We start from the raw sequence: 27,404 nt of genomic DNA, 5'->3' as shown, positions 1-27,404 counted from the left end.
AGGGAAGAAGATCAGGAGCAGCAAGCATGTCAGCAGTAAATGCAGGAAGGATGTTCCCAATGACTAGGGAGTCCAGAATCAGGGGTCACAGTCTAAAGATATGCAATAGGCCATTTAGGACTGAGATGAGAAGAAATTTCCTCACACAGAGAATGGTGTGCTAAGGAATTCTTTGCCACAGAAAGTGGTTAAGGCAAAAACATTGAATGTTTTCAAGAAAGAGATAGACATAGCTGGGGCTAAAGGAATGAAAGGGTATGGGATGAAAGCAGAAATAGGAGTACTGAGCAGGATAATTTGCTGTGATCATTCTGAATTGCACAGCAAGCTCAAAGGGCTGAATAGCCTCTTCCTGGTCCCACTTACTATGATTCTAAATCCAGTCATGAATGGTGGTGGACTCTTAAACAACTCACTGGAGGAGGCAGCACCGCAAATGTCTCCATCTCAATGATGGGGGAGTCTGGTATATCAGTGCAAAAGATAAGGCCGAAGCACTTGCAACAATCTTCAACCAGAAGGATTAAGTGGTTGATCAATCTCAGTCTCAACCAGAGATCTTCTGCATTACAAATGCCAGTCTTCAGTCAATTCACTTCACGTGAAACTGAGACACATCTGGAGGTACTGGATATTGCAAACGCCATGTGTCCTTACAATATTTCAGCAATAGCACTGCAGACTTGCACTCCAGAACTTGCCTCAGTCCTAGCCAAGCTGTTCCAGCACAGGTACAACACTAGCACCTATCCAACAATGTGGAAAATTGTGAAGTATTTCTTGTCCACTAAAAGCAAGTCAATTCCAACTCAGTCAATTATCACTCCATCAGTCCAATCACGGTCAGTAAAATGACAGAAGATGTCATTAACAGTGCGATCAAACAGCTTAGCAATAACCTGCCCACAGATGCTCAATCTGAATTCCACAAGAGGGCACTCAGTTCCTGACCTCATTACAGCCTTAGTTCAAACATGGACAAGAGAGCTGAATTCCAAGGGTGATGTGAGAGTGACAGCCCTTGACATCAAGGCTGCATTTGACTGAGTGTGGTATCAAGGAGTTTAGCAAAACTGGAGTCAGTGGGAATCAGGGGAAAACTCTGCTGATTAGAGCCATGCCTGGCGCAAAGGAAGATGGTAGTGGTTGTTGAAGGTCAGTCATCTCAGCTCTAGGCTATCTCTACTGGGCAGTCTTCAGGGGAATGTACTTGGCTCTGCCGTCTTCAGTTCTGAACAGTCTTGTCAGACACAAACCATTATTGCTGTTTCTCTCTCCAAAGATGCTGCAAGACCAAAGTTTTGCCAGAAATTTCTGTTTTTTGTTTCATAATTAACCTCCACTTTATTGACTTACTATCAGGTCGGTTTTCCTAAGTTTTATAATCTACTGTATTTTTCAAAGCAGGATCCTACTGGTTATCTGGTCTAGAATAACAACATATTCACATATATTGTTTTATGTAGAAATGTAAGCTGTTCAGTGATGGACAATAGAATCCCAGAAGAATGGCCACTTAGTGATTCATCAACTGACACACACACATTAAGTCTTCAAAAGCCAATAAAACTCAGCAATGGGAAAATGCAGACAGCAATCAGAAACAGCAGCCACAAAACCACAGGTTGGCTATCACTCTTCTTCCAAGATGAGTATATTAAACAAAAAGACCTCTATGTCAAATCATTGAATTGATGGTGAAGTTACTCCACAAGGGTAATCCATACACAAAGCAAGGTTATGGAAATGATGTGGAAATGAAAGGGAAAGAAAGCAGTTTCTCTTGCCTCCACCAATTTGGTAGTCTGAAGTAGAATCAATGGCTCTTTCCAAAATGCATTTCTTCTGTAGATTTACGGAGACTTCTTGATCTCTTTACCCTGCTTTTGAAAAACTTACTTGAGACTGTGGGAGATGCAGAAAATCTGAAGTAATGGGAATGCAACAGACATACACAGTTCTCACCTGATTAATTTCATCCTGAGTAGATTTTAGTGATTTGATGATTGTCTCAAGTTGCACCTTGCCAGCCTCAATGCTCTGTTCTAATTGTGATTCCTCTTGCTGCAGTTTATTTAGCTCGGTTTTGGCTTTGTTTAGCTCCTCTTCCTGGGACTGCATATCTGACTCCTGATTTGCAATCTGTGTCTTCAGCGATGAAATCTGTTCCACACAAAGTCAATATGATTAAATCACGTAACACCAGCCAGATGACAATTACCAATAAATCCTGAGAAAATACAGAAGACGAGGCAACATTTATAATAGCCTTCAACTATCTCATTGTATCTGTGGCTTAGTCACATCACATGTAATACTTATTGGCTTCAAAAAGCAGCACTATTTTCTGGACAATGGAAGCTGCAGTTACAATATGAAAATTGAAGCTTAAGTAACAATGATTCGACCCCATGAGTTAGTCATTAAAAACACCTTGAACTCAACATCAGCTAAGACAAGCTTACTAGATTAAAAAAAAAGCACAAGATGACAGCTCTGCACAGCAAAAGATATCTACAATGGTTAAAAAGATACAAAATATTCAACAATTTTAACTATTAATGGGATACATACACACTCACACACACGCTTCTAGATTTCCAATGGCATTTCTCCTGACAAATCTGATAATATAGTTGTTTTGAATTAGTTATACAAAATCTGTCTAGAGGTCAAATGTGCCTTTATTTCACGGAAATCAAATTTGTGCTGAAACTTATGTGACTGTGCTCAGCAATTCTACCATTTCTTCATACAACTCATACATCAATAATGCTCATCAAATGCAACAGAGGACAACCTAGGAGAAAAACTGATCAACAACTACATAATGGCGACCAATCTGCTTTGGGATGTACAATGTCAAGGTTGGGGATGAATTTCAAGACAAAGACTCAATGAACAATCCACGTGTTGAAGGGTAGTGATACAGAGGCATGCAATTAAAACAGAATGCTAACATATGCCATTTAGATAGACATGAACAGACAGGGTACAGAGGGATATGGACCTCGTACAGGCAGATGGGATTAGTTTAGAATGACAACATAGTCTGTACAGACATGATAGGTCAAAGGGCCTGTTCCTGTGTTGTACTATTCTATATTCAAACATTTGGTCAGCCTCTCGGCCCTGGGCCTGAGTCACTGTATCTCAGCTCTCACCTTCCCTGAAGTTAAAACAAACATTCTTATTGTTAAAACTTATCTTCAAAGGGTTTTAATGTCCTTGTTGCCACTTACTGTGAAATTATTTGAAACAGTAAACATAGATTATTGTTACAGCTTGAAAAGACAAATTGCAGGGATTGCTCAAAAGGATCATAGTGATCCATGCCAGGAAATTCTTCACAGGCTTAAACTGTGTCATGCTGCAAACATAAGTGCAGTGATAACTCTCTTAAACTGAGCATGAATGAGTTAAAACAAAGACCTGGATTCTATGTTAGCAATGATTGCAAAACTGTTAGTATTTACTTTTATTTTCCTCTAGAACTGATAGCAACTTGCTGGTTGACTCTGCACAGATGCAATTAAACATGGCAATCCAGAAGTTGTGGTCAGTGATTCTATGTTTCTCCCTAGGTTGCACTACTGAAGAATGCCAGATTTCAAACAATTAGAAATCAGTGACATAACGAGAACAACTTCTTTTACACTATTAGTCTTGTGCTAGAGTTTGAAAATGTTGCATGTTATTGAAGGGGATTTTTTTAAAATTGACACACGAAGTTCATAATCACTGCTGAAAATCCTTACCTTGAGAAAATAAGTTTAAAAAAAAAATTTAAAAACACCACATTATCAAAGATGTCCAAATCATTTATTTTGTTCTTTGTAAAACTTAATTAAAAAGTAAAGAGTAATTACTGTATTTTACTTTCTAGTTTACATTTTGTGAATATATTTCTGTACCATTGTCTGCTTGTTCTAGTTAATGGCATTACTCTTGTTTGAATGCTTGAAGACCCCCTTGATTTGATACCACTTGGAAATCCACACCTGAGAGATAGCTTCTCAGAAAGATCTAACATTTTTTGAGGTCATCAATGAGAGCTGTCATTGGTGGCAAAATCCAAGTGAAAAACTTCGACACTATTTTAAAGCAAGAAAAAGTTCATTTGTATATATGTAAGAATTGAGTTCTGATTTGTTTGGGTCTTTCAAAAGGATTTCAGTGTTTTTTCCACTTAAATTTTATGGTTGTGAAAATTTCATAAACATGAAATTCAAGTCAACTAGAGTATAATGCCAGAAATGATAAGCAGAGAGACATCGTACATATTAAAAAGTGGATCATCTGTGGAGCTACTCATGGAAAAGTTTATAAGGGGGGAGCCAGAATTATGTGCTGATGAAGAAATAAATCAATGACGGATTTTTTTTGATTGGGCGCATGAGCAGAGCAGCAGCACTTATGGAGTATTAAGCAGCAAGCAATTGAAAACAGTCTTTATTCAATAGACACAGCCTGATAAGCGAAATAAGGCAGATGGAAGTAACTTGGAATTTAAAAAAAATCAAATCAACAAAAATAAAGCCATGAATTTTACACCAGTTCAAGAGGCAGCATTTTTCTGGCTGCTTTAGGATATGACATCTGAGTTAAAAAGCACAAGAGTTTTAAGATATTTTATATGCTAGAAGATCTCCCAGTGTGTTGTTCATGTTAAGTCAGACAATCGCACTTTATTAGAACAGAAACACTACCAAATGTGACGGACAACACATCGTCCTGCTCTTAAAATTAATGCAAGAGTTCAAAAGTCACAGAATATACGAAAAATAGAAGTAGGCCATGCAGCATCTCTCACGTGCTCCAATCATGGTGGAAACTCCACATCAATGCCAATTTCTTGCCTAATACCAACATTCCTTGATTCACGTAGTAACCGAAAATCTGTTGATTTTAGTCTCAATATTCTCAAAGTAAGCATTTATAACTCTGAGATGGAGGGCTGAATGTTTTTGGATTCTCTGAATGAAGAAATTCCTTACCTCAGTTCTAAATGACCAATGCCTTATCTTGATATTACTGTCTCTCCATGTAAACTGTCCAAAGGAAATAGCCTACATGCGTGCATCCTCGCGAGCCCTTTAAGAATTTTATATTTCCAATTACACCACTTCTTATTCTTCTGAACTCCAGCGTTTGTATACCATTCAAAGTCAATATAAACTCAATACCCTTTTTATAAAACAATCCCATCATCCCAAGAATCAGTCATTGCCTCTTCCTCTAAAACAAGTAAAAGAAGTGCATCCTTTTTTAGATAAGGAGATGAAAACTATACACTATACTCTAAGTGTGGTCTCAACAGAACTCTATCAAGGTGCAGTAAAAATTCCCTACTCCTACTTGCAGCTTCCATTGCCAGGCAGCATTTGATGCCTTAGTAGGGGTGTTGATGAGAAAATTACGTCTGTAACACTGAAGGAGACGTATGTTATTGAGCTGAGCAAGTCTGGCACTGGATTACAGCAGAAACAGGTAACTATATGCAGCTCAAGACAACAATTACACTATTGCAAGGCTTCCCAAACAGAATGTTGTGACTCCCAGTCAGGCTATAAGATGATGTGGTGGTGGTGTGGATCCCCAAGGCAGCAAACCTGCATGGAGCTTGGATTGAGGCCCTTGCTCTTTTTCCCTGTTGGTGGATTGTAAATAAATAGCCTCTGAAAAGGCAGTTTTATTTTATTTAACTGCAATTTAAATACTTCCTGCAAGCTCAACTTTATTTCCCTCTCCAACTAATCAGCAGCTGAAGGCACCACAAACCCCACCACGCTCAGTAGGTAAAGACAAGTCCACAAACCCCCTCATCCCCATCATTTAACAACTTTATTCTGCACCCCAAATTGTCAACGCAAAGTTCAGCTTTAGAAGAGAGTCACAAAAGTTTGGCTATCACGGAACTATTGTACAGACCAACTAACACTCCAAACGCAGTGGATCTCCATGAGAATAAGGGACAGGAAGTTGATAAATGAATAAGATGAGAGCCAACAGTTAAAATCAATCACAAAGGGAAATCAGCCATCTGTCTCCAATTGCATATGCTTATTAACAGCTGGGTTTTGCTATACTTTTATTTTCCAAGGAAAGCTTATTCCAACTCTTAGTCTCCTCGTTCCAATGTATTGAACACAAAACATAAAATGTCAAGTGGAATACTGTCTGTTAGAACACCCATGACTGACCTCTGGGAATTCAGATCAGATTGGGCTTAATGTTGCAGAGGTGAACAGAACTCAAATGATTTGAGTCTGGATCTGGTTCAAGTGGGCATGAGTACACACCAAATAACTACACCACCATCTGGTTGTGAAATTAGTCAATCCCTTACAGTGGACATTGCTTTGTGACAGAAGGGATATACATTCTTCTCAGGTTATTTGTAAAGGCAGAAAGTTAGCCAAAAATGAGTTTCACCCTCTGTCTCATTCTGTCTGAGTATGTTTGGCACTGTCCTTAAATAGCAACTTTTGAAAATATCAGCTCTAAGGTTCTTCAAACAAAATTTACAATGAAAAAAAGATGAGTAAGAATTCTGTACACCGTAACATAACACATCAGTCCATAACATTCCAATTCAACCAGAAACTTTGATTATACTCTACCATCTTGCAATGGTTAATATAAAGAAAATGTTCAACACTACAGGGAAAATTCTTCAAACAAGCTGAAATATGTGCACATATTTTTTGGAATCATGTGAAAAAAATGCAATACTCCAAAGGTTTATCTGGGAACATAGCCACAGCACTGAGAGTTAATGGCTGACATTTAGAAAAAAACATTTGTGTGAGGGAGTGGTCTGCCTCGTGGGGAAAGACAAACTGGCTGACGGCAGGCGCTCAACAGCACTGATGGTGGCCGTGCAGAAATCAGTGGTGACCTGGACCACCCTACCCCATCCTTTCAGCTCACACAAGCTGCCTATGAAGCCAGAGACCACATGGGAATGATACTGTGAAAGCAAATTACAAACCTGATGATTTATTGGAACATTATTCCTGGCATGCTCAGTGATAACGTGCAGCCGTATTGAACTGGAAGGAAGGATGCAGGGGCAAGATGTTTTCTGCAGTGTATGGTAATTCTATACAACTGAACAGCTGGTTGGAAGGATTACTTTGCTGTAACACTCTCAAGGGATTCAGACAATAACATAAACCACACAACTGGACCTTGAGCAGCTTACACAGTCATTGGAACCAGACTCATGATGCAAGCTGATAACTCCCAAACAATTTTTTTCTTTCCATTCTTATTTTCTCATCTCCCATCTTAAAACCATTTGACCTCTGTCAGAATAAAATTCCAGAATCTCCAACAGAATCTCATCCAAGTCGTCATTCTTCAACAATGAACCTGGGCAAATTTGATCAATGACCTAATTGACAGTGATTGGGAAGCACTGGGAAAGATTAAATTGAACTTGATGACGCAAAAGAATGCAGATTCACACTTTCAAGTAGCAGGCCCCATATATTCATTGGGAATGACTGAATGATTTTTCCTGATCAGAAATCATATTGGGGTCAGCAAATTCTGTCCCTGTTGATGTGAGCAAATTCGGCACAAAGTAGGAATTGGGCCTGCAAGTTCCTCATCCAAACTGGCGAGATCACATTAGCTTTGAACAGATAGCACCGCCTTTAGCCTTATTCCTAATTTTCAGTAGCAACTTATTTAAATTGTTATGTTTGCTCGGCCATTCTATGTCATAGTCCAAAGATATGCAGGCTAGGGGGATTGGCCATGCTAAATTACTTGTAGTGTCCAGCAATGTGCAGACTAGGTGGATTAGCCATGGGAAATGAGGGGCTCTTTGGAGGGTCGGTGTGGATTCGATCTGCCGAATGGCCTGAATCCCCACTGTAGGAATTATATGACTCAATATGAGAGGAATAGAAGATTTCTTCTTTACTGTTTTTAATACAACAGCTTTGGATTGTAACAGTTGCTCAATTGCAAGGATTTTAATGAAAAAGCTTTCACAAAGTTTATCATAAACTATCAGTAACAACAATAATGTGCTTCCTAAAAAGAACTGTAAATAGGAAATCATAAAACAAAATACTAGCAACAGAGAAAACTTTGTGTTGAAAAGATGACCAAATTCAAAAGGGTAACAAATTCAAGGTTGCAATTTCCACTTGGGGGCCAAGTGACTATAACGAACACTGATCCATTCAACAAATTCCCAACCACCTAGTATGCTGTTTATAAAAATAGATCAACCACTGATTTTCAGAACGATCATGTGTATTTACAGCCACAGTATATTCTTGTAGCAGTTGCAACTAAAGCCAATAATTTGATACTGTGCTGAACTATGGACATTTTTACAGTATGTATCAACCCAAATTGATGCATAATCCTTCTCTCAATTTTTATATCCCTACTTTTTTTAAACCTTCGAGTCTCTAACAGTTATCTTTTTCCTGTTAATCTGCAAATACTGGTCCTCCACGCTCTTCATCCACCTTGCATCTTCACTATATCAAAACTAAATCCCAACATACTGCTTCCTCCAACAATTCATTCTCCTTCCAGCTTCAAAATTCAATCAATTGACATGATTGTGAAGTTTTTAGAAAATGGTTACAATGTTTAAAAATCAATATTAGCTTTAAATTTATAAGTAAAGGTGCCTACAAACATATTGATTAGATGCAAGTCCTTGTTATAGTCACCTGCTTGTCAAGCATGAGTTAGAGCCCTGAATTTGTGACCATACTTTACTCTCCAATAAACTTGAGTGCTCTCCCTTTCTACAGAATGCTCAAAATTATCTGTCCCAAAAGACCCATTATTCTTTTTCTGCATTTTTTTTCCCATTATTGTCCTGATCTCTTATTATCAGCATCACATTAAAGTAAGCAGAAAAAGTAACAACAACCCTTGCAGCTTCCAGACAATGGAGACTTTTAAGCCACCTATACAAATGATTCAAGTGCAGACCCCAAACGACAACTTGTTGAAAGAACCACACATTTTAAATATTAAACCATCATTTGTTGCTCATTCTACACTCTTAAAAATTTCACTTGACAGCATGTTTGTGAAAGAACCTGGTATTAAAAATGTCTCTCAAATCAAGTGCTTACAGTCTCCAGGTTTCCCCTGTTCTTACCGTCTGGTTCTCCTCCTGACACTTCTGCCGGATGTCACTGAGCATGTCTTCAAGCTTGGCCTTTTGTTGGTCCATTTCATCCAGCCTGTCCTGGGCAGCCTGCTTCTGGGACTCCAGCTCCTGCAGGTTATTATTCTCTCTGTCCAGGTCATTTTGTAGTTCCTGCCAACACGCAGAGAATCAACTCTTGATAATACGCTTATCCCCAAAAACAGAGAGAATCTTTGGTAACACAATCATCTCTAACTATAGAATGCTCAGCCTCAGACTTAAAAAGACTGCTTTAGAAATACAAATCATAATTTATTTTAACTCCAGACAGGAAATTTCAATTATAAATAGAGCAATCCAAGTAAATAAATCATATTCTAATACCTATCAATTCATGGAATATTTCAGGGAAGGCCTCATTGGCTTTATTCAATGAGTGATTTTAAATACAAGCATTGCACATTATAAGAAAGTACACAATACACTTCAAGCATGAACACATTACGTCATTTCTACTAGTGATCAGAATTGCCTTATTCCCCATTTCAGAAAAACTCCAAGTGAAGCTGGTCAAGGTTTACCAGCCTCCTCTCAGCCTGATTAACGTGTCATCAAGATATAAAAGGTCAGGCTAAGATTTATTTTCCTCTCTCTCACTCACTCCCCCAACCATCCACCCACTCAACTATCCCTATGGTGCAACCACCAATAAAATGCTTCCCAGGGTATGAGGGAGACCATTTGGGACAATCTGCATATTTCACGCTTTGAGCACACAATTGAATCCAATAGCACATCTGGTGCTTCAACCTTCTGCACTTAGACCACCCTCTCTGCTCTTTCCAGCTTTATATTAGTCTATTACCATTTTTGTAAAAATCCCAGCTTCAGCTGAACTCGGACTAGAAATCAGGTTTAAAACGAACTGACGAGATGATCTGTTTCTGGCTATGCTAATATTGGTCAGGACACCAGGGAACTATTGCTTTCTTTTTTCACCTTTTACTGTCCACTTGAAAAGTTCACAAGTTAAAAAGAAAAGAACCACATTCCAGGGAAACATAAGCTCAGGGACATAGGCCCATTTGGATTTTAGATTACCTCAGGTTAGTACTATTTTGCTTGTCTGTAAAAGAGCCCCAGAATTTGTAGACAGCCTGGCATGGTCAATAGCACATCTGCATCAGAAGCTCGTGTATATTCACGCAGCACTACAAACTTTGGCATGCAATATAAACTAAAACTTTAGGACTGAAGAAGTACAAGACATGTAAAATATAATTGACTTTAAAATACCTCACAGCATTATTTGAGAAGAAGGAGACCTCTGATGTCCTGACCAACACTCAGAATCCACTGACAGGATTAAAACAAACCAACTACTAGAACATCCAGCCCTTCAAAAGATCGTCAACAGGTTATAGCTCAATTTTCTCTAATCTACAGGACAGAATTACAGCAAGTTCAGTATTTACTGACAGGTATAACCTCTCAGCTCAGATATTAACCTTTCAAAATCATTCAGCACCTGCTTGCAATAGAGTTCAGAATTGCAAATAGCACTCCAAAGGTAGCTCAAACAAGATTTTAGGTTACGTTTAAAATAATTTCTGTTTTTCTGTTCGTCTAGAGATGAGCCCCACTGCTTCGTTTGCCTTTTATGACTTTGTTTTCCCATTGTTGTGAATCTATACCCCCTTGATCCATTCGTTCCTCTAGCTTATGTAAACTCTTGTTTTCCAAGTAGTTGGCCTTTCACTCCTTCTACCTGACGTGCTTACAGTGAAAAGTGTATGAACAATTAATTACTGACAGTCTCAAATGAGATAAATTTTAGTAGATACAAATTGCAGAAGCCCACTATCTTTGGGATTGAATTCTTGCATGACTTTGTCACAGGATTAAAGTCACTTTATTGTGGGTGCATATCCACTTCACAAAACTCAGGAACAACCAATTGGGTAAAGTCATCAGGGAAACCAAGAATCACAATTGGGTTGGTAGACAGAAGAGACTGAGAAAATAATTTCTCCTTTGTCCTATCCTTAATTTCCCCTCTTTGTCAAGTATTCTGAATTTATGGAAGTAATCCATTGGATATCACAGACAAATTATAGAACAGATCCAGACCAATCAGTCTCCTGGTTCAAGGAACTTCTCACACAATTGCTGCTGGTTCAAACCATAAATGAAAGTTTCAACTGACAAGGGAACAATCCAATAACTATTTAGCTGTACCAGGTCATGACAAACTCTGAAATGCTTTGCACCAAGATTGGAAACTATATTCCACATCAGGTACTGGCGATCTGCTCACCGACCCCCAGACCTTCAAACATTAGAAGCAGTAGCATAGTAAGACAGAACATTCAGGGCAGGTATCTGAAGAATATTAATCCCGTTCCCCACCCTCCCTCTCAAATTTGGATGGGATCTGGCAGGCAATTCAGTTGCTGCATCAGCAGCCACACCACCCTGTGGAGTCTACTGACCTCTAATCCTAGAATCGTGGCATCCCTTCCTGAATGGAAAAAGATCCATGGTGACAACAAATAGGGAAACAGAAAATGAACTAAAATCGCATCCCGCTGGCAAGGCTCAATCCCACGAGGGCATGAAAAAAAGGAGTACTATTGAAGACACAGCCAAACCCGAAATATTTGGATCATCACATTTACTGTGCATATATATAAAACCATTTTCAAAATAAAGACAGCTCACACAAGTCCCCTGGTACACTAATTTACAGGTTTATATTTTTTCTATTGAAATTTATACACATGGTGCTTGGTCTTCCCGCAAGTTGGCTGTCTTCTTGCATTCGGTCACAATTGTCTTCAGCATTAAGTATCCTCAATTCCCAACTTCAAAGAGCTTATCTAAACTGTGAACCACAGTCCCAGTATGAATCCTTAGTTCGGACATATAAAAGTTTGAGGATGTGAAAATAATGATTTTAAATTAAATGACTTTCTTCATACCCATAAGACAGAATCCAAACCTGAAAAATGTGAAGATTTTGATTTGATTCACTCTTACCCTTATAAAGTGAAGCTCTCATCTGTGAGAATTTTGAATCAAAATGTCCAGAGCTTTGAGTTAAATGTCCACAGATTTCAGACAATCTAGGTCATCTCCCTTAGTAGATAGCAGTCAATGGAAAAGCTTCCATTCATTTGCATATATGTAGTAAGTAAGGTTGGCAAGTTGCTGTGACAGATAACCACGTTGAAATATAATGTCAAAGTAATAACAAGAGACCTGGTTCAAAAAAGGGCTGCCTGGGCACCAAATATTCCGGGATACACAAGCTGTTTAGCAAAGAAAACAGGAAGGGTGGCAACAGTGATTAAGGAGAATACTGGTGTGTTAGAGGGAGAGAGGATGAATGTAAGTCCCGGAGAGGTCAAGTTCAGAATCTATTTGGTGCTACAAAGCCACATTATATTTAATACTGCTTGGAGGACTTAAGTTTTAAAGGTTTGCAGAAAATGGATTTATTTCAATCTTTGTGGAAATACCTTTAAAAGAGGTCATTGGAAATCTTTGGAGATCTAGCTCTGGGAATGAGGTGGGTCAAATGGATCAAATGTTAGTCACATCTAATGGAATATTGAGGAGATAGTGATCCCAGTACCAGGGGCTCCTGATTTTGTCCTTTTACTTACTACACACATTCTACTCAGCATCCACAGTTGATTATTATCCCCTTGTTGTTCCTATTGCCCAAGTTTCTGTACGTGGCTAGTCTCACAACTCTCCTGTAGATTCTTCCTTTCAGTTTCAGCAATACATTTCTATTACATAAGTCTCCATTGCACTTCTTCCAATTACTCTAACCAGAAATAATCTGTGACTTCCTTGTACGTGAAAAATCTATCTAACTCTGCCCTAAGTATATTTAATGACCCAGTCTTCACTACTCGCTGGGGTGATGAATTTCAAAGATGAATGATCCTCAGAGAAGAAATTCTCCCTGACATATAGCAGCTAAAATTTAATGTAGGATAAGTGTAAAGTGATTCATTTTGATTGGAAAAACAAGGAGATAAAACAAAGGACAAAATTTTCAAAGGGATAGAGGATCAGAGGAACATGGAATATATGTATACAAATAATTAAAAGTGGCAGGGCAAGTTAAGAAAGTGCTGAATAAGATGTACAGAATCCTGGGTGTTACAAACAGAGTTCAAAAGCGAGGAGTTGTAGTGATTATATTGAATAGTAATTTCAACATTTAGTAAGAAAGCGTAGTTGTAGATTTACAATTCAAAAGAAGCAGATGGGCAACATACACTTGTTAGCAGATATAAAAGACAGTGACAGAGAAGGTTTGAAGGCTACATGTGAGATGGGCAACACCTAGACAAGATGACAAGGGTCTAGCATAAGAGTATCCCCCTCAGATATGAGAGCAATATTCAAATCTTGGATGGCTCCAACTTGAAGTAAATATATCAAACACATCCTTAGAATATCAGAGGGGTCAAACTTTTGCCAGTGTGTGTTAATTTTCTAAGTTTTTTTTATTCCTCCCAGCTCAGATAATCTATGTGTATTGCCCATGGAAGATGGCCGCACTTAAGTTCACTCTTAGTGGCCTACAGTTAAAAGGCGGACAAATCAGAGACAATGCCTAGCCGCTGTTCATCGGGTGCCCTTGGTGATTTGACTGGGATGGAGAGGTCATTGTTTTAAGTCTAGTCTAGCCCACACAATGTCCTATCAGTCTATGATCACAAGTACATCAACACAGTGAATGCATTAAAATTCATACAGGCAACATACATACCTGTACTTCATTTGTTTTCTGTCGGATGGCCTCTTCTTTCTCTCGGATGTCCTGTTCCAATATATATTTCTCCCTGTAACAAACATACCATCAAGCATTCTATATACCCATTAACACATATAACAAAAGGATACCTGTTTGAAAAGAATACACAATAGAGAAACAAGATACACAGGTTAAATGACAGACAAGGAAGACTCAATAACTTAAAAACAAATATATTTCAGAAATTCGGATTGTGAAAACTAAGATCAATAAATCTATTAATTGTTGAAATGGCATCTGAAACTAATTGTAAAAGCGTCCAAATGCTTCAGAAAATAACAGCAACAATTTGGCAAAACCGAACAGCTTTGAAAATGGAATCCTATTTAACAAAACTATTAAGAAGTTTTTGAGTTTGTAACTAGCAGGGTAACTAAGGTGAGGGCCCAATGATCGTAGTAAATTAGAATTTTAGAAGACATTTGATAAAATGTCACAAAAGAAGTTGTTAAAATGATAAGGGATTGGGGTAATATGCATGAATGGTGGATTGGTTAAAATACAGAGAACAGAGTAGGGATAAATAGCTTATTTTTGAGATGCAGAACGCAACAAGGATCAGTGCTTGCTTCTCGGCTAACAATTTATAGAAATTATCATGAGGGCAACTTCCACAAATTTTCTGATGATATAAAGCTAAGTGGAAAAGCAAACTGCGAGAAGATAGAAGTTGCAAAGGGGAACAGACTGGTTAGATTATTGATCAAGAAGATAGAGCATAATGAGGGAAAGTACAAAATTATTTGCAAGATTACTTTTTTAAAAGGTGAGAAGCTAATAAATATTGAGATCTGAAAATTCTTGTGAGTAACAGAAAGTTATTATACAGACACAGCAATTAGAAAGGCTGGTAATTCAGGCTACAACTAGAACATAGAACTGTACAGCACAGGAACGAGCCCTTTGGTCCACAATGCTGTGCCAAGCATGACACCAAATAAAACCAATCCCTTTTGCCTGACCTTGGTCCATATCCCTCTATTCTTTGCATATTCAAGTGCTGATCTAAAAGTTCCTTAAATGCCTTTATTGTGTCTGTCTCCACGGCCACTCCTGGCAATGCATTCCAGACTCCTACCACTCTGTGTAAAAAAAACTTGCCCCTCACGTCTCCTTTGAACTTTCCCTCTCTCACCTTAAATGCATGCCCCCTAGTTTTAGACACTTCAACTCTGAGAAAAAGATTCTGACCGTCAACTCACTCGATGCATCTCATAATTTTATAGACTTCTGTCAAGTCTCCCCTCAGCCTGTGTCACTCCAGAGAAAACAGCCTGAGTTTTTCTAGCCTTTCCTCATAGTTCATACCCTCTAATCCAGGCAGCATCCTGGTAAACCTCTTCTGCACCCTCTCCAAAGCTTCCACATCCTTTCTGTAATGAGGCTAGCAGAATTGAATGCAATACTAGCATGGCCTAACCAAATTCTTATAAAGCTGTAAGATGACATCCTGACTCTTGTACTCAATTCTCTGAACAATAAAGACAACCATGCCATAGGCCTTCTTTAACACCCTACCTACTTGTGTGGCCACTTTGAGAGAGCTATGTACTTAAACACTAAGATCCTTCTGTACATCAATGCTGTCCTGCTATTAACTGTACAACTGGTAGGTTAACTTTTACTGAAAAGGGGTTGAAGTAAAACAGGAAGGAAGTTTTGCCACAATTACTTAGGCTTTTGATAACACAAAATGCTGCATACATCTTTGGTCTCCTTGCCTATAGAAGGATGTACTTGCCTTAGAATGCACTAAAGATTTCTTGGAGAAAGTGACTCTCATTCAGGGTGAGACTGAACAGACTAGGCTTGTATTGCTTAGAATTTAAAAGAATCAAAAGTGGTATCACTGAAACATGAAATTATCAACAGACTTAACAAGGCAGATGCTGAATAAAGAGTCTGAAACCTGGAGGTTGTTGTATCAGAGTAAGGAATTTGCCAGTGGTAGAGGTAAGTAAAATTACATTTTAAAGACATTTGGACAGGTACATGAATAGGAAAGGTTTAAAGGAATATAGACTAAATGCAGGCAAATGGGACCAGTTCAGTTTAGGATACGAGTTAGATCAAAGGGTCTATTTCCTTGCTGTGACTTTGTGACTTTATGAGGAGAACATCTTTACATCTGTGGTGCTGTGAATTTTTAGAATTCGCTAAATACAGAGCTATGGATTCTTCATGTTGAATATATGAGGTCAATAGATTTTTGGGCACGAAGAGAATAAAGGATATGGCATGAAAAGTAGAGATGAAATTTACAGTTGATGTAGTTCACCCTGAAAATTTTGAATAGCTGAGGTAGTTTAGTCTGGATCTTTTGAATGGGAAGCAGGTTTTTGCACCTGCTCCTACCAAGAAAAAGAATGGATCACCCTGACCTGATCTAGTCGACATATAATGTTAGTTTCTCAGTATTTGCTAGTGCTGAATGATTTTGCACAACAAGGAATGGCTTTTCCAATGTCATTCACATCCAAAGAATAAGTCACTCGTGGAAAAATTTAGTGACTGATGATTCTACTGGGCAGAAGCATTGCACGATTAACAGTGTTAGCAATATCCCATAAAACTATTCCACACAAAAACTGCTGCAAATGTACATCTTCAACTGGTGAAACTACCCTTAAGTGTCCATGACATGGCAATGGGTACATGTGGTGTTGCGCAGTTCTGGCATAAGGTTGACTGTAAGATAATACACCAAAAGGAAATTGGAAGTCAATCCACTGAGTTAGGCATAGGACACCAATGGCTGAAAAGTCCTCAAGTAGTACAAACTAACCAATTTGACCCAAGATTTGGAGGGATAGACCTGTCACTGGGGCTGAGATTTTTACCACTCAGCTGTCGATAACTCTACAGGTCAATGCCTCAATGCAGTACGCCTGATGAAGAATTAGCAACAGGTTTACAAGTGCATATGCTGGTGAATTGCAGTTATAACTAACTCCTCCAGCACCCCTAAATGGAGTGATGATTGCATTACGTCTTTGAACCTAGTTAAGTGGATTTGTTATTAGGCAAACGTGCATAAACCTGAATGTGTGTATGTATGTAGGTGGGTGGGTGTGGTTCAGTTCCACACTAATCTAGTCACCATGGGAGCTACTTATTTGACATTTAGCCACTCACTTTTAATGATGCACTCCAGAATACAATTGGGTATGCTCAAATTAGCATTTCAAAACAGAAGGCAATGAAAAAACATGTTTGTTTCCAGAGTGCAAACATGGCACCTACTGTGGGTCATGTGGTTCACACCACACTGAAACACAAGAGCAGCACAGTCACTTGTGGTTTCTGTGGTTTTGAAGCTCATAGAACTCATTTACAAGAAACTCTATATGAACCATATATAACTACCAATCACTAGAATCCAGTCATGGTATTTTAAAATTAAAAACATTTCTCAACTGAAATGAACACTCGTTGGCTGTAGTTCCACCAGTCAGGGTCAGCTCAAAATTTTCAGAGTTTCCAAGAGGTATAGTGCATACAACTAAGGATTAGGTCTGGCTGCCTCAGCAGTAAACTGTAGGTGTTGGCTGTGACTGTCAACCTCCTTCTGAACAGTCCTTCAGTAACTTGAAGATTGCCTGGTGCTGTGGATGGTAATGTTGAGAACAGATGAGCTTACTTAGGAGTTGACTGGGCCATTAGTTCGTTCAAACCCAACTTCACATTGATGCTAAGCGCTTCCAGACTCGCACCTATTTCACTCTAAGCAGCAAGAAGATACTCTTTCATACTGCAGTACAACTCAACAAACATGCAAACTCACAAGAAACACATATATTCCAGCATATAATGCATGATTACTTTCAGAGCAGCAAAAAACATCTTTAAACCTCATGAGGCCCAATTGTAATCTCCCGTGTTCATCCCTGTTAGTTTATAACGCCAGTGATTATGATATTTGCTGGTGCATTAGCTGTTGACCAGGATACTATTTGACATTTCCACTAAAATAAATGGAACTGCACAATGTCTCCAGCGGATGTATAGTTGCCTATTTCTAACAGGCCTTTGAGGACAGTTATGAGTCAACCACATTGCTGTGCATCTGGAGTCACATGCAGACCACAGCAAGCATGGATCACAGATTTCCTTCTGCAAAGGAAATTACATGCATTCCAGGGTGTACCAGGATCCAACAGAGCAACTTTGGGGGCACGCAGAATTTTTAATGCAGGGTCATGGTGCCTCTAATACATTGCCGGCTGCCACACATATTTGACCTTTCATACACAAAGAATGATCATTTTGTTAATAAACATGCACTTGTAACAAATGAAGTGGAGTGTGTTGGAGAAGATGAGTGAAACACTTCGTGCTCACCTGCACCCTGACCAAGAACCTCTAACTTTGAGTCAGATTTCAAACAAGTCAAGGTCACTGAGCAGTAATGTGCTTCTCTGCTACACGAACCAAAGATTTCAGTGTGATTCCAGCATTGTGTTATGTAGCATTTACAACAATTTGGGCTGATCTGATTTTCAAGTTCTCTACATCTGCAATCACTCCCTCTTCTGACTAATGTAAATACTACAGTTTTCCTTTTCCTGATTGGATCATACTGGTGAACATACATTGTCTTCAAAATTGAATAATTCCTGGCATTTATGAGTAATATCTGATTTAAAGTAAACAGTAAACAAAATCTCTGATATGCTGATCTTCCTCCACCAAACCTTAATACTTTCTTTCATGTACAATACACAAGAATCACATGCAAACAAAACTATGTGTTTACTTTAGGTAAACAATACTGCATGCATCAAGCTCCTGAAGGTGATTTTGCAAAGTTTATGGTTGCATTCATTTTACGTTTTGAATACTTTTTGCATAGCTTTAAGCCAAAAAAAGTGCATAAAAATACATGTCTTTATGGATTGTCTTGAAAGCAAAACAACTCACGATGTCTAAAACCTTAGGCTTTACCTATAAATTGATCAAAGGAATAAGGTTGTTTAAGGTTTTAGCAAAGATTTATAGCTCAGGTTGTGGGTGAGGCTGTTGATTTGCTCGCCGAGCTGGTTGTGTTTTAGCAAAAGATTCTGAATGGAATAAAACAAATTTACACTAACCTTCACAGAAGAATGGTGTTAAAAGGTGTTCAGTGACATCATTAGCTATATATCAAAACATTGATTGCACTGATGATCACTGTTCATAGAAAGAGAAGACTAAAGGCATGGTCAGATAGGGAAAGGGAACAAGTGGATAGATTGTGTATAAATAGATGGTGCGTTTGCTCCACAGTACTACGACTGTTCAAATAAATCACACAATAGTCTTGGTCCTTTACATTGCTATACAATATCATTACTTAATGAACAGCACAGGAATATATTAGAATAAAGAGTTTGATGCAGGGGACACTATTTCAAGGAGACTAACTTATGTCTTTATGGTATTATTTGGTTCGCAATAATGATTATCTCTCTTTCTTGAGGAAGTGGAAAATATTCTGTGTCCTTCCAAAATTTTTGATTTTGAACCTTACATGGAATATATACACTTGCAATATGTATTCCAATCCACCACTTTTGCATTAATATTCCATAAATAAGTTCTCATCTACCTTATCTACTCCTATTAACATTTCACACAAACTGAATGTTACCTCCCAAACATCAACCAAAGAGGTCAATTATGTGAGTTTGTCTTTATTAATGCACTTTTTGAATTTGCTCAGTGCATCAATGTTGCTCTGAAGACTACAAATCAAATATTGCTTACTACTGACTTGCATCAGATTAGAACAACTTGTTTTGACAAATAATCTTCAGACATTCACTTATTGAAAAAGGGAGGTGGCGGCCTAGTGGTATTATCACCAGACTGTTAATCCAGAGATCCAGACAATGTTCTGGGGACCCAGGGTCGAATCCCACCATGGCAGATGGTGGAATTTGAACTCAATAAAAATCCGGAATTAAGAAACTAATGATGATCATGAATCCATTGTTAATTGTTAGGAAAATACCCATCTGGTTCCCTAAGAGATAGTAAGAACTGCAGATGCTGGAGTCAGAGATAACACAGTGTGGAGCTGGAGGAATACTGCAGGCCAGGCAGCATCAGAGAAGCAGGAAAGTCGTCGTTTTGGGTTGGGACCCTTCTTCAGAAATGGGAAGGGGTAAGGGATCTCAGAAATAAATTGAGAGAGGAGGGGTGTGGCTGGGGAAGGTAGGTGGGATGGTGATAGGTGAGTGTAGGTAGGGACTGGTGGGGATTGGTCAGTGAGGTGGGAGGAGCGGATAGGAGAGGAGGAGGAGGACAGGTCAAGGAGACGGGATGAGAGGAAGGGGTGGTCATGGGATGAGGCCGGGTGTGGGGAGGTTTTGAAACAGGTAAAATCCACATTAAGGCCATTGGGCTGTAGGCTCCTGAAGCGGAATACGAGGTGCTGCTCCTCCAGTTTGCGGGTGGCGTCCCTAATATCCTTTAGGGAAGGAAACTGCCATTCTTACCTGGTCTGGCCTACTCGTGACTCCAGACCCACAGCAATGTGGTTGACACTTAACTGCCCTCTGGGCAATAAATGCTGGCCTAGCCAGTGATGTCCTCATCCCGTGAATGAATTTAAAAAGAGATAAGTTCAAAAAGAGAATAATACATAAGTCTGAAAGAAGTTATAATATTCAAAAGGATGAAAACACATAGGCTCTAGTGCTGCACTGGGGAAAACAATTCTACTTTTCGATGCTATTTCTCATTATGTCAGAGAGGAAAACCTGGCAATGGTGAGAATTACGACATAACTGGTGTCACAACCTTGAGAACAATTGCCAAAAATCAAAGTTTCCATCTCTCTGTACATGATCAATAAAGAAACAGAAAAGTGTTCAGCACGTGTTAGCAAGAAAGGGTACATGCAAACATATGAAACAGGAGCAGAATTGGGCTATTTGATTTGATTTGATTTAGTTATTGTCATGCATATCTTGTTACAAAAATACAGTCAAAAGTATTGTACAGTGTCACTACTCTCCGGCGCCAACTTAAAACACAGAAAAATAAACCAAAACATAGAATATAAATGCAGTAAAATGAAGAAATGAAGAAAAAAATGTCCAACTTCACAGTCCTTCTCGTTAAGTACTCCATCATGGGCCACAGATCTGGTGGCCAGACATGAGTCCTCTTTGCCACGCCACTGCCATTGGAACAAAGTCGCCACTCTTCAGCTCCATCTCTTCTCCATCAACATCCTCACCTCTGAGTCCTTGCTGGACCTTGCCAATGGAGATGACACCAATGCTGTCCAGTACCGCCCAAACTCGATTCCACCACTGCCGTGGGTCTGCTTTGGGCCCGTCTTGTTAATGCAGCCACTTTTGATGCTGCCATATTGGGCCCAAAGCCACCTCTGTTGCCAACCCCTTGAATCTGCGCTGGACGCAGACACCTTGGGAACCCAAACACGCGTCTATTGCAGCTGCCTTGAGTCGGCGCTAGGAGCGTCTCAACACTGCAAAGCTGCCGGGAACCCAAACTCATCTCCAATGTCTCTGCCACAAGTTCATGCTGCTGGGCCTACTCAAGTCCACCACTGCCGCGACTGAGCTCTTCACCAAGAGAAAAATAAAAAGAGAAAGAAAAACAAGAAGACAGAAGAAAAAAATGAAATGAAAAGAAAAGCGGACAGAGCGGATAAGCCCTGGGCTCAGATTCCCTGCTCCACTGATATCTTACCAGAAGCTTTTTGGCCCATGGAACCTGCTCTCTTATTCAGAAGATCATGGCTGATCTGTTTATGTTCAAATTCCACATTCTCATCCACCCAGATAATCTTTGACATTGCTGCCTAATTTCCTGACTATCTACATTTGCCTGAAAACGAAATAAAAGGTGAGCAGGACAATTCAATGGATCTTTAAAGAGCTGTCACAGACTGAACTGTCCTCTTAGAATGTGCCAACCCTTTCGAATTTATTACAAGATGCAATTCTGAAGAAACATTCAGCTTTTCTTGTTAGCTCATGAAGGGGATCTGAAATTTCAGATTTTTTCTATAGTACTGAATAAAAAATTAATATTGATATCCTGAGCATCCAAAACAGCATGTGCTCCATAAATTGCTGCAACCTTATGTTGACAAACAACCCAGTGCATTATGAACGCTTGTCATTTGCTCTGCACAGTATGTTCCGCATGTTCAGTGGAAGGGGTGCATCACAGGATGCCATTGGCCCATGCTGCTGTGGTTGCCTAAAACTGGGCACTCTCAGTAAAATCATTGAGAGCTGAAGTCTGAATCACCAATGGAATGGAAGTTCTCTATGGAATTGAGAGAAGCGACAAAAGGATTAATGGTGTGAAGGATGTGATAACAGGACAGGAAACAAAAGATGTATCTATGGAAGGTATGAATGGTAGCGCATTCCTTGTCTTTTAATCTCTCCTGTTTCCCTGCCTATCACAGACCTTTTTCTCTTTTGTTCTTTTTCTAACTCTCTGCCCCTTTCACTTTCTTAAAATTTATCACATCTCTAATATTTTTCTATTTCTGATGAAAGGTCATCATGTTAAATCTATTTCTTTCCCCACAGATGCTGCCCAACCTATGGTTTATCCAGCATTTTTTTGCTATAAAGTATTGATGCTTTTCTGGCAAACTCTATATCTAAAAGTTAAATGTATAGTCTCCATTACTTATATCAAGCAGCACACAGGTCCTACCATGACTTTCCCAAAATATAGTGGGTACTAAACCAAATAGATAGGCAAATAAATCGCAGTAAGCTACTGTGCTTGTAATAGTTATTTTCATTTTAAAAGCATTCAAAATTTCATCACTAAGATCAGTTGGAGGCAGAAAAATGGCAGATGGAGTTTAATCTGGGCTTCACTTTCACTTCCATATCCCTCGATTCCCTTCCTATTCACGTATTCATCCAGGTACTTCTTGAATGTTGCTATCGTGTCTGCTTCCACCACCTCCTCCGGCAGCGCATTACAGGCACTCACCACCCTTTGGGTGAAAAACTTGCCTCTTGCATTTCTTCTGAAACACTGCACCAGCACCCCCAACCCCCTTGCACCTTGAACCTGCATCCCTTAGTAATTGACTCCTCCACTCTGGGAAAAAGCCTCATACTTTCCACTCTATCCATGCCTTTCACAATCTTATAGGCTTCTATCAGGTCACCCCTCAACCTCCTCTGTTCCACTGAAAACAAACCCAGTTTATCCAATCTTTCTTCATAGCTAAAATCCTCCATACCAGGCAAAATCCTGGTAAATCTTTTTTGTACCCTCTCCAAAGCATCCACATCCTTCTGCTAATGAGCTGGCCAGAACTGTATGCGATATTCCGAGTGTGGCCTAACCGAAGTTCTATAAAGCTGCGGCATAACTTATCTATCCTTAAACTCAATGGCCCTTCCAATGAAGGCAAGCATGCCATAGGTCTTTTTCACTATCTTATCTACCTGCGCTGCCACCTTCAGTGATCTGTGGACATGCACATCTATTTCCCTCTGCATATCAATACTCCCAAGAGTTCTACCATTCACTGTATAATTTCCACCTATACTTACAGAAAAATGTTAACGTATTGGAAGCAGTTCAGAGAAGGTTTACAAGACTAATATCTGGAATGTGCAGATTGCCTTGTGAGGAAAGGTAAATCTGCATCAGTTCTGAAGAATCATACCAAACTCAAAATTTTATCTCTGTTTCTCTCTCCACAGATGCTGCCAGACCTGCTGAGTTTCTCCAAAATTTTGCGTTTGCTTCAGATTTCCAGCATCTGCAGTATTTTGCTTTCATTACCTGACTACAGTTTGACCAGAATAATAGTTGAGACACGAGCTGCCCTTATGAGTTATCTACCTTTTAATACATTATTTTATGCTGAAAAATATCTTACCTACCCAGTACCTCACCTGAGGGGGCCACTCTAATGTTAGCAGGTGAGCACAATAGGCTAACTCACCATGAGATCTGGGATCTGCTCAGTCTGTGTAGCTCAGTACAACCATGCAGTATATTTACCACATGACTTTGGGGAACTTCATGAGTTCTAAAACCAATGATAACTCATTTGAAAGGAGCAACAAATGACACCGTAGACATCAGCAGATTTGTGTTTTGAACAGCTGTGCATTTTTCTCATTATGTGACTGTTTGATCCTAAAACTGAGAGGATCCTATACCCAGCTGCCATTGCTACTTATAAAATGCTCACCTTTGTAGTTCACTGATTTCATTGCTAATTGCATCCAGCTCTTTGATGCCAGTAAAATCTCCTGAGCCGACCGAACTTGTGCTATCCTATTGAGAAAGGAAATGTACATTATAAAGGAGGCTAACAGAAGGCATACCTGAAATATATATCTTTAAATTACAGCAAAGGTTAAAACTGCGAGTTCACCAGCTGAACAACTACTTTGAATTAAAAAAAACCACGGAAAATGTTGAAAATCCTCAGCCGGTCAGGCAGCATGTGCAGAGAAAAAGAGTCAATGGAAACGTCAACTGTTCTCTCTCTACACATCTTGCCCTATCTGCAAACCATCTGCAGTTTTTAATTTCAGATTTCCAACATCAGCAGTATTCTGCTTTCCATTGCTTTGAATATTCTAGTGACTGTGAAGGTTGAGAAATGAATACATCTGCTCGTTATAGATTATTGCAATTCCAGTTTGTAATACTAGAGACACCTAAGTGAGTAACTTCAACTCAAGAGCTCCTTCTGATGGTAAAAAGCAGGGATTGCAGTCACACAGTTCAAAAAGAGACACCTTCAATTATTTTGCATTTCTTCGAACTTGTCTTGCGAAATTCTCAAACCTATGAACTTAAAAATAACTGTGTTCCACTACTAGTTTCAAAATTCAAGACCAACTATACAATAAAAGGACAGTGCACCTACTTTAATTACAGATTAATCTGAAGATATTAGCATAGTTTTTCATTTCTCAGAATCTGGACAACACTGGTAAGGCTGCATTCCTTGCCCATCCTTAATTGTCCAGAGGGCAGTGAGACTCTTGAATCGCTGAATTCCTTACAATTATTAGGCAGGAATCCAATGATGATGAATGAATTGTTATACATATCCATGATATGATGGTATGCAACTTGGAAGTAATGGTGTTCCCACAACATTTTTGTTCTTGTCCTTATTACTGGCAAAGGTCACAGAGAGGAAGGACATAATCAAAGCAACTATGCTAAGCCAGGCAACTGTAGCTAACAAAGGAAATTATGAACTGTGTAAGTTGAAAAGGCGAATAAAATGGTCAGAAATAGTAGTCAACCTGAGAATTGGGAGTATTCTAGAATATAACAAAGGAAGACCAAGAAACTGACAAAGGGAGAGTAGAAAATGAATTTAAACTGGTTAAAAAAGTCTATTAAAGCTTCTATAGATATAGAAAAAGGAATGCGGATGCTGTAAATCAGGAACAAAAACAGAAGTTGTTGGAAAAGCTCAGCAGGTCTGGCAGCATCTGTGAAGCAAAAATCAGAGTTAACGTTTTGGGTCTGGTGACCCCTCCTCAGTTCTGCTTCAGTTCTGAGGTCCTGATCAACGATGACCAGTAAAAACTTGGCAGGAGATCCAGCATTGATGTGATATCAAGGAGGGTTGGGTGGAGAGGAGGAAACAATCTCAGAGACTGTGAAACAGTGATGTGGCAAGAATTGGGAAAAGTGTGCATACTGGGCATATCCAATTACCCAATGGAACAGACAGCTGAAGAGATGACCAAGTAGGTTGCCGTAACACATCTTCCACTACAAACAGTGTTTCCTTTCAATGAAGGTGGCTAATTGATACAATATTGACAGTGTGAAACCAACCAAAAGTTCGACTAAAAATTCTTGATCTGTACCATACTGCTCTGAAATGGCAATAGGTTTGCCATTGTTTGCACAAGCACTCCCAATCACAAGAAATTAAATAAATCAGACCATTCTCACTCAGATGTAATGAACCCCAATGACCAAACTCAACACAATGTCAAAGCTAGCAAAAAGATTGTAACTGGCAAGATTGACAGTGATGAACATCTGTGGAACTGTATCCAGATTTGAGTTCATGCTTCCAGAAAACAAGAGGCATCTTTTAAATGAAAAAAAAACAAAAAAACTCAATGGTTTGGCACAGTTGTACCTACACTTTCATCTGGACTGAAACCAGTGAGATACCATCAAAAGAGAACACTCCTGATTGCTTACTCTATTTAAAATTTCAAATTAGTGCAATGATTGCTAATGATTTTAAAAACTAGTTACTATTTTGCAAAGGAAACATCTAACAGAGAGGATTAATAAACGCAGGACAGATACCAGAAAAATATGGCTGCCATGAGCATCATTACCCGAAATCTTGCTCACTGTACATATTTTGATGCATTATGCAAGCGCACAAGTCTGATAAATCAATATCCCATTATCATTAAGAAATATTTTTAAGTCAGAGAACAGTCTGTCTTTCAGCTGCATCTCCCTCATGCTCACAATAGTGCAGGTTACTGCGGATGCAGCCCTGTTTAACCCTGGACTCTGTTTGGACTATTTACATTAAGCCACATTGGGGAATCAGTACTGTGTGTTTGTTATGGCAAAGGGTATTTTCTGATGACAATCAGCACTATTCCACTCCCCATTTTGCTGTCTTACCAGCTCCAATTTATCTTTCAATTATAATCTTTCAATTCCAACAGCAAAGTTTGTCTTGCATCAGTGAAACTAAGCCTTGGCAGCAGGGGATAGGGTCACCACATTCAAGGACGTCACACAGTTCGATACCAATTCCTCTATCGAGGGATGGTAATCCCCGGAACAACACTGAATCTCCAAACTACAGTCGGACATTAATGCCACTCTTACAAAGCAAATCCAATACCACTGCTTGCAGTTTGCCTCTGATTTACAAAGCACAACTCGTTGTGGCAAATTCAGCATTCTAGTGATGTTTAATTGTGAAACAGGAAGCTAACTGTAGTTTAAATGCAAATCTGTAAATAAAATTCCATTCAAGGGAAAAAAATGTAAATTCATGAATGAGAAAAAAGAATGCAGGAACTGAAGTAAGAGAATCAATAAAGCACAGAGGCTGCACAATAAGCCCTCAAAATTCCCACAATCTTCTATGTAAATTGTTATATTCATGATGCGCGAGCAGTTCAAAAAGTAATAAGGGATCTTAATACAGTAAAAATGAAGAAAAACAGGAAGGTTAGTAACCTGACATGGATTTTAAAATTATCTACACAAAAGACTAGAGAGAGACAAGCAGAAATTTCTTTTACTCATCAAGATTTTGAGATCTAAAATGCACTGGCTGAAAAAGAGGTTGAATAGCATTTTCAGAAATAAAGTTATAAATGTACCATAGAATGAAAACATTTGCACTGCCTGTCAAGACTATGGGTATGGGACTAAAGCAAATTTTCAGTGAGCCACCAC

At 39.0% G+C, this 27,404-nt stretch overlaps 1 protein-coding gene across 1 annotated transcript in view; it reads right to left on the bottom strand.

Annotated features, from left to right (window-relative positions):
• Positions 1-27,404, bottom strand: part of eps15l1a (epidermal growth factor receptor pathway substrate 15-like 1a) — a 228,909-nt gene that overhangs the window by 162,413 nt on the left and 39,092 nt on the right. The window contains exons 12-15 of the mRNA XM_048613886.1: positions 24,175-24,260; positions 13,929-14,001; positions 9,146-9,307; positions 1,966-2,163 (exon numbers count right to left, since the gene is read on the bottom strand). Of these exons, the coding sequence (XP_048469843.1) occupies positions 1,966-2,163; positions 9,146-9,307; positions 13,929-14,001; positions 24,175-24,260 (519 nt within the window). The remainder of the gene's footprint in view (positions 1-1,965; positions 2,164-9,145; positions 9,308-13,928; positions 14,002-24,174; positions 24,261-27,404) is intronic.

This window comes from Rhincodon typus, chromosome 29 (genome assembly GCF_021869965.1).
Source record: "Rhincodon typus isolate 14 chromosome 29, sRhiTyp1.1, whole genome shotgun sequence".
NCBI classification, from domain to species: domain Eukaryota; kingdom Metazoa; phylum Chordata; class Chondrichthyes; order Orectolobiformes; family Rhincodontidae; genus Rhincodon; species Rhincodon typus.
Note: the sequence above shows the minus strand (reverse complement) of the source record. Positions and strands in the feature narration are given on the sequence as shown.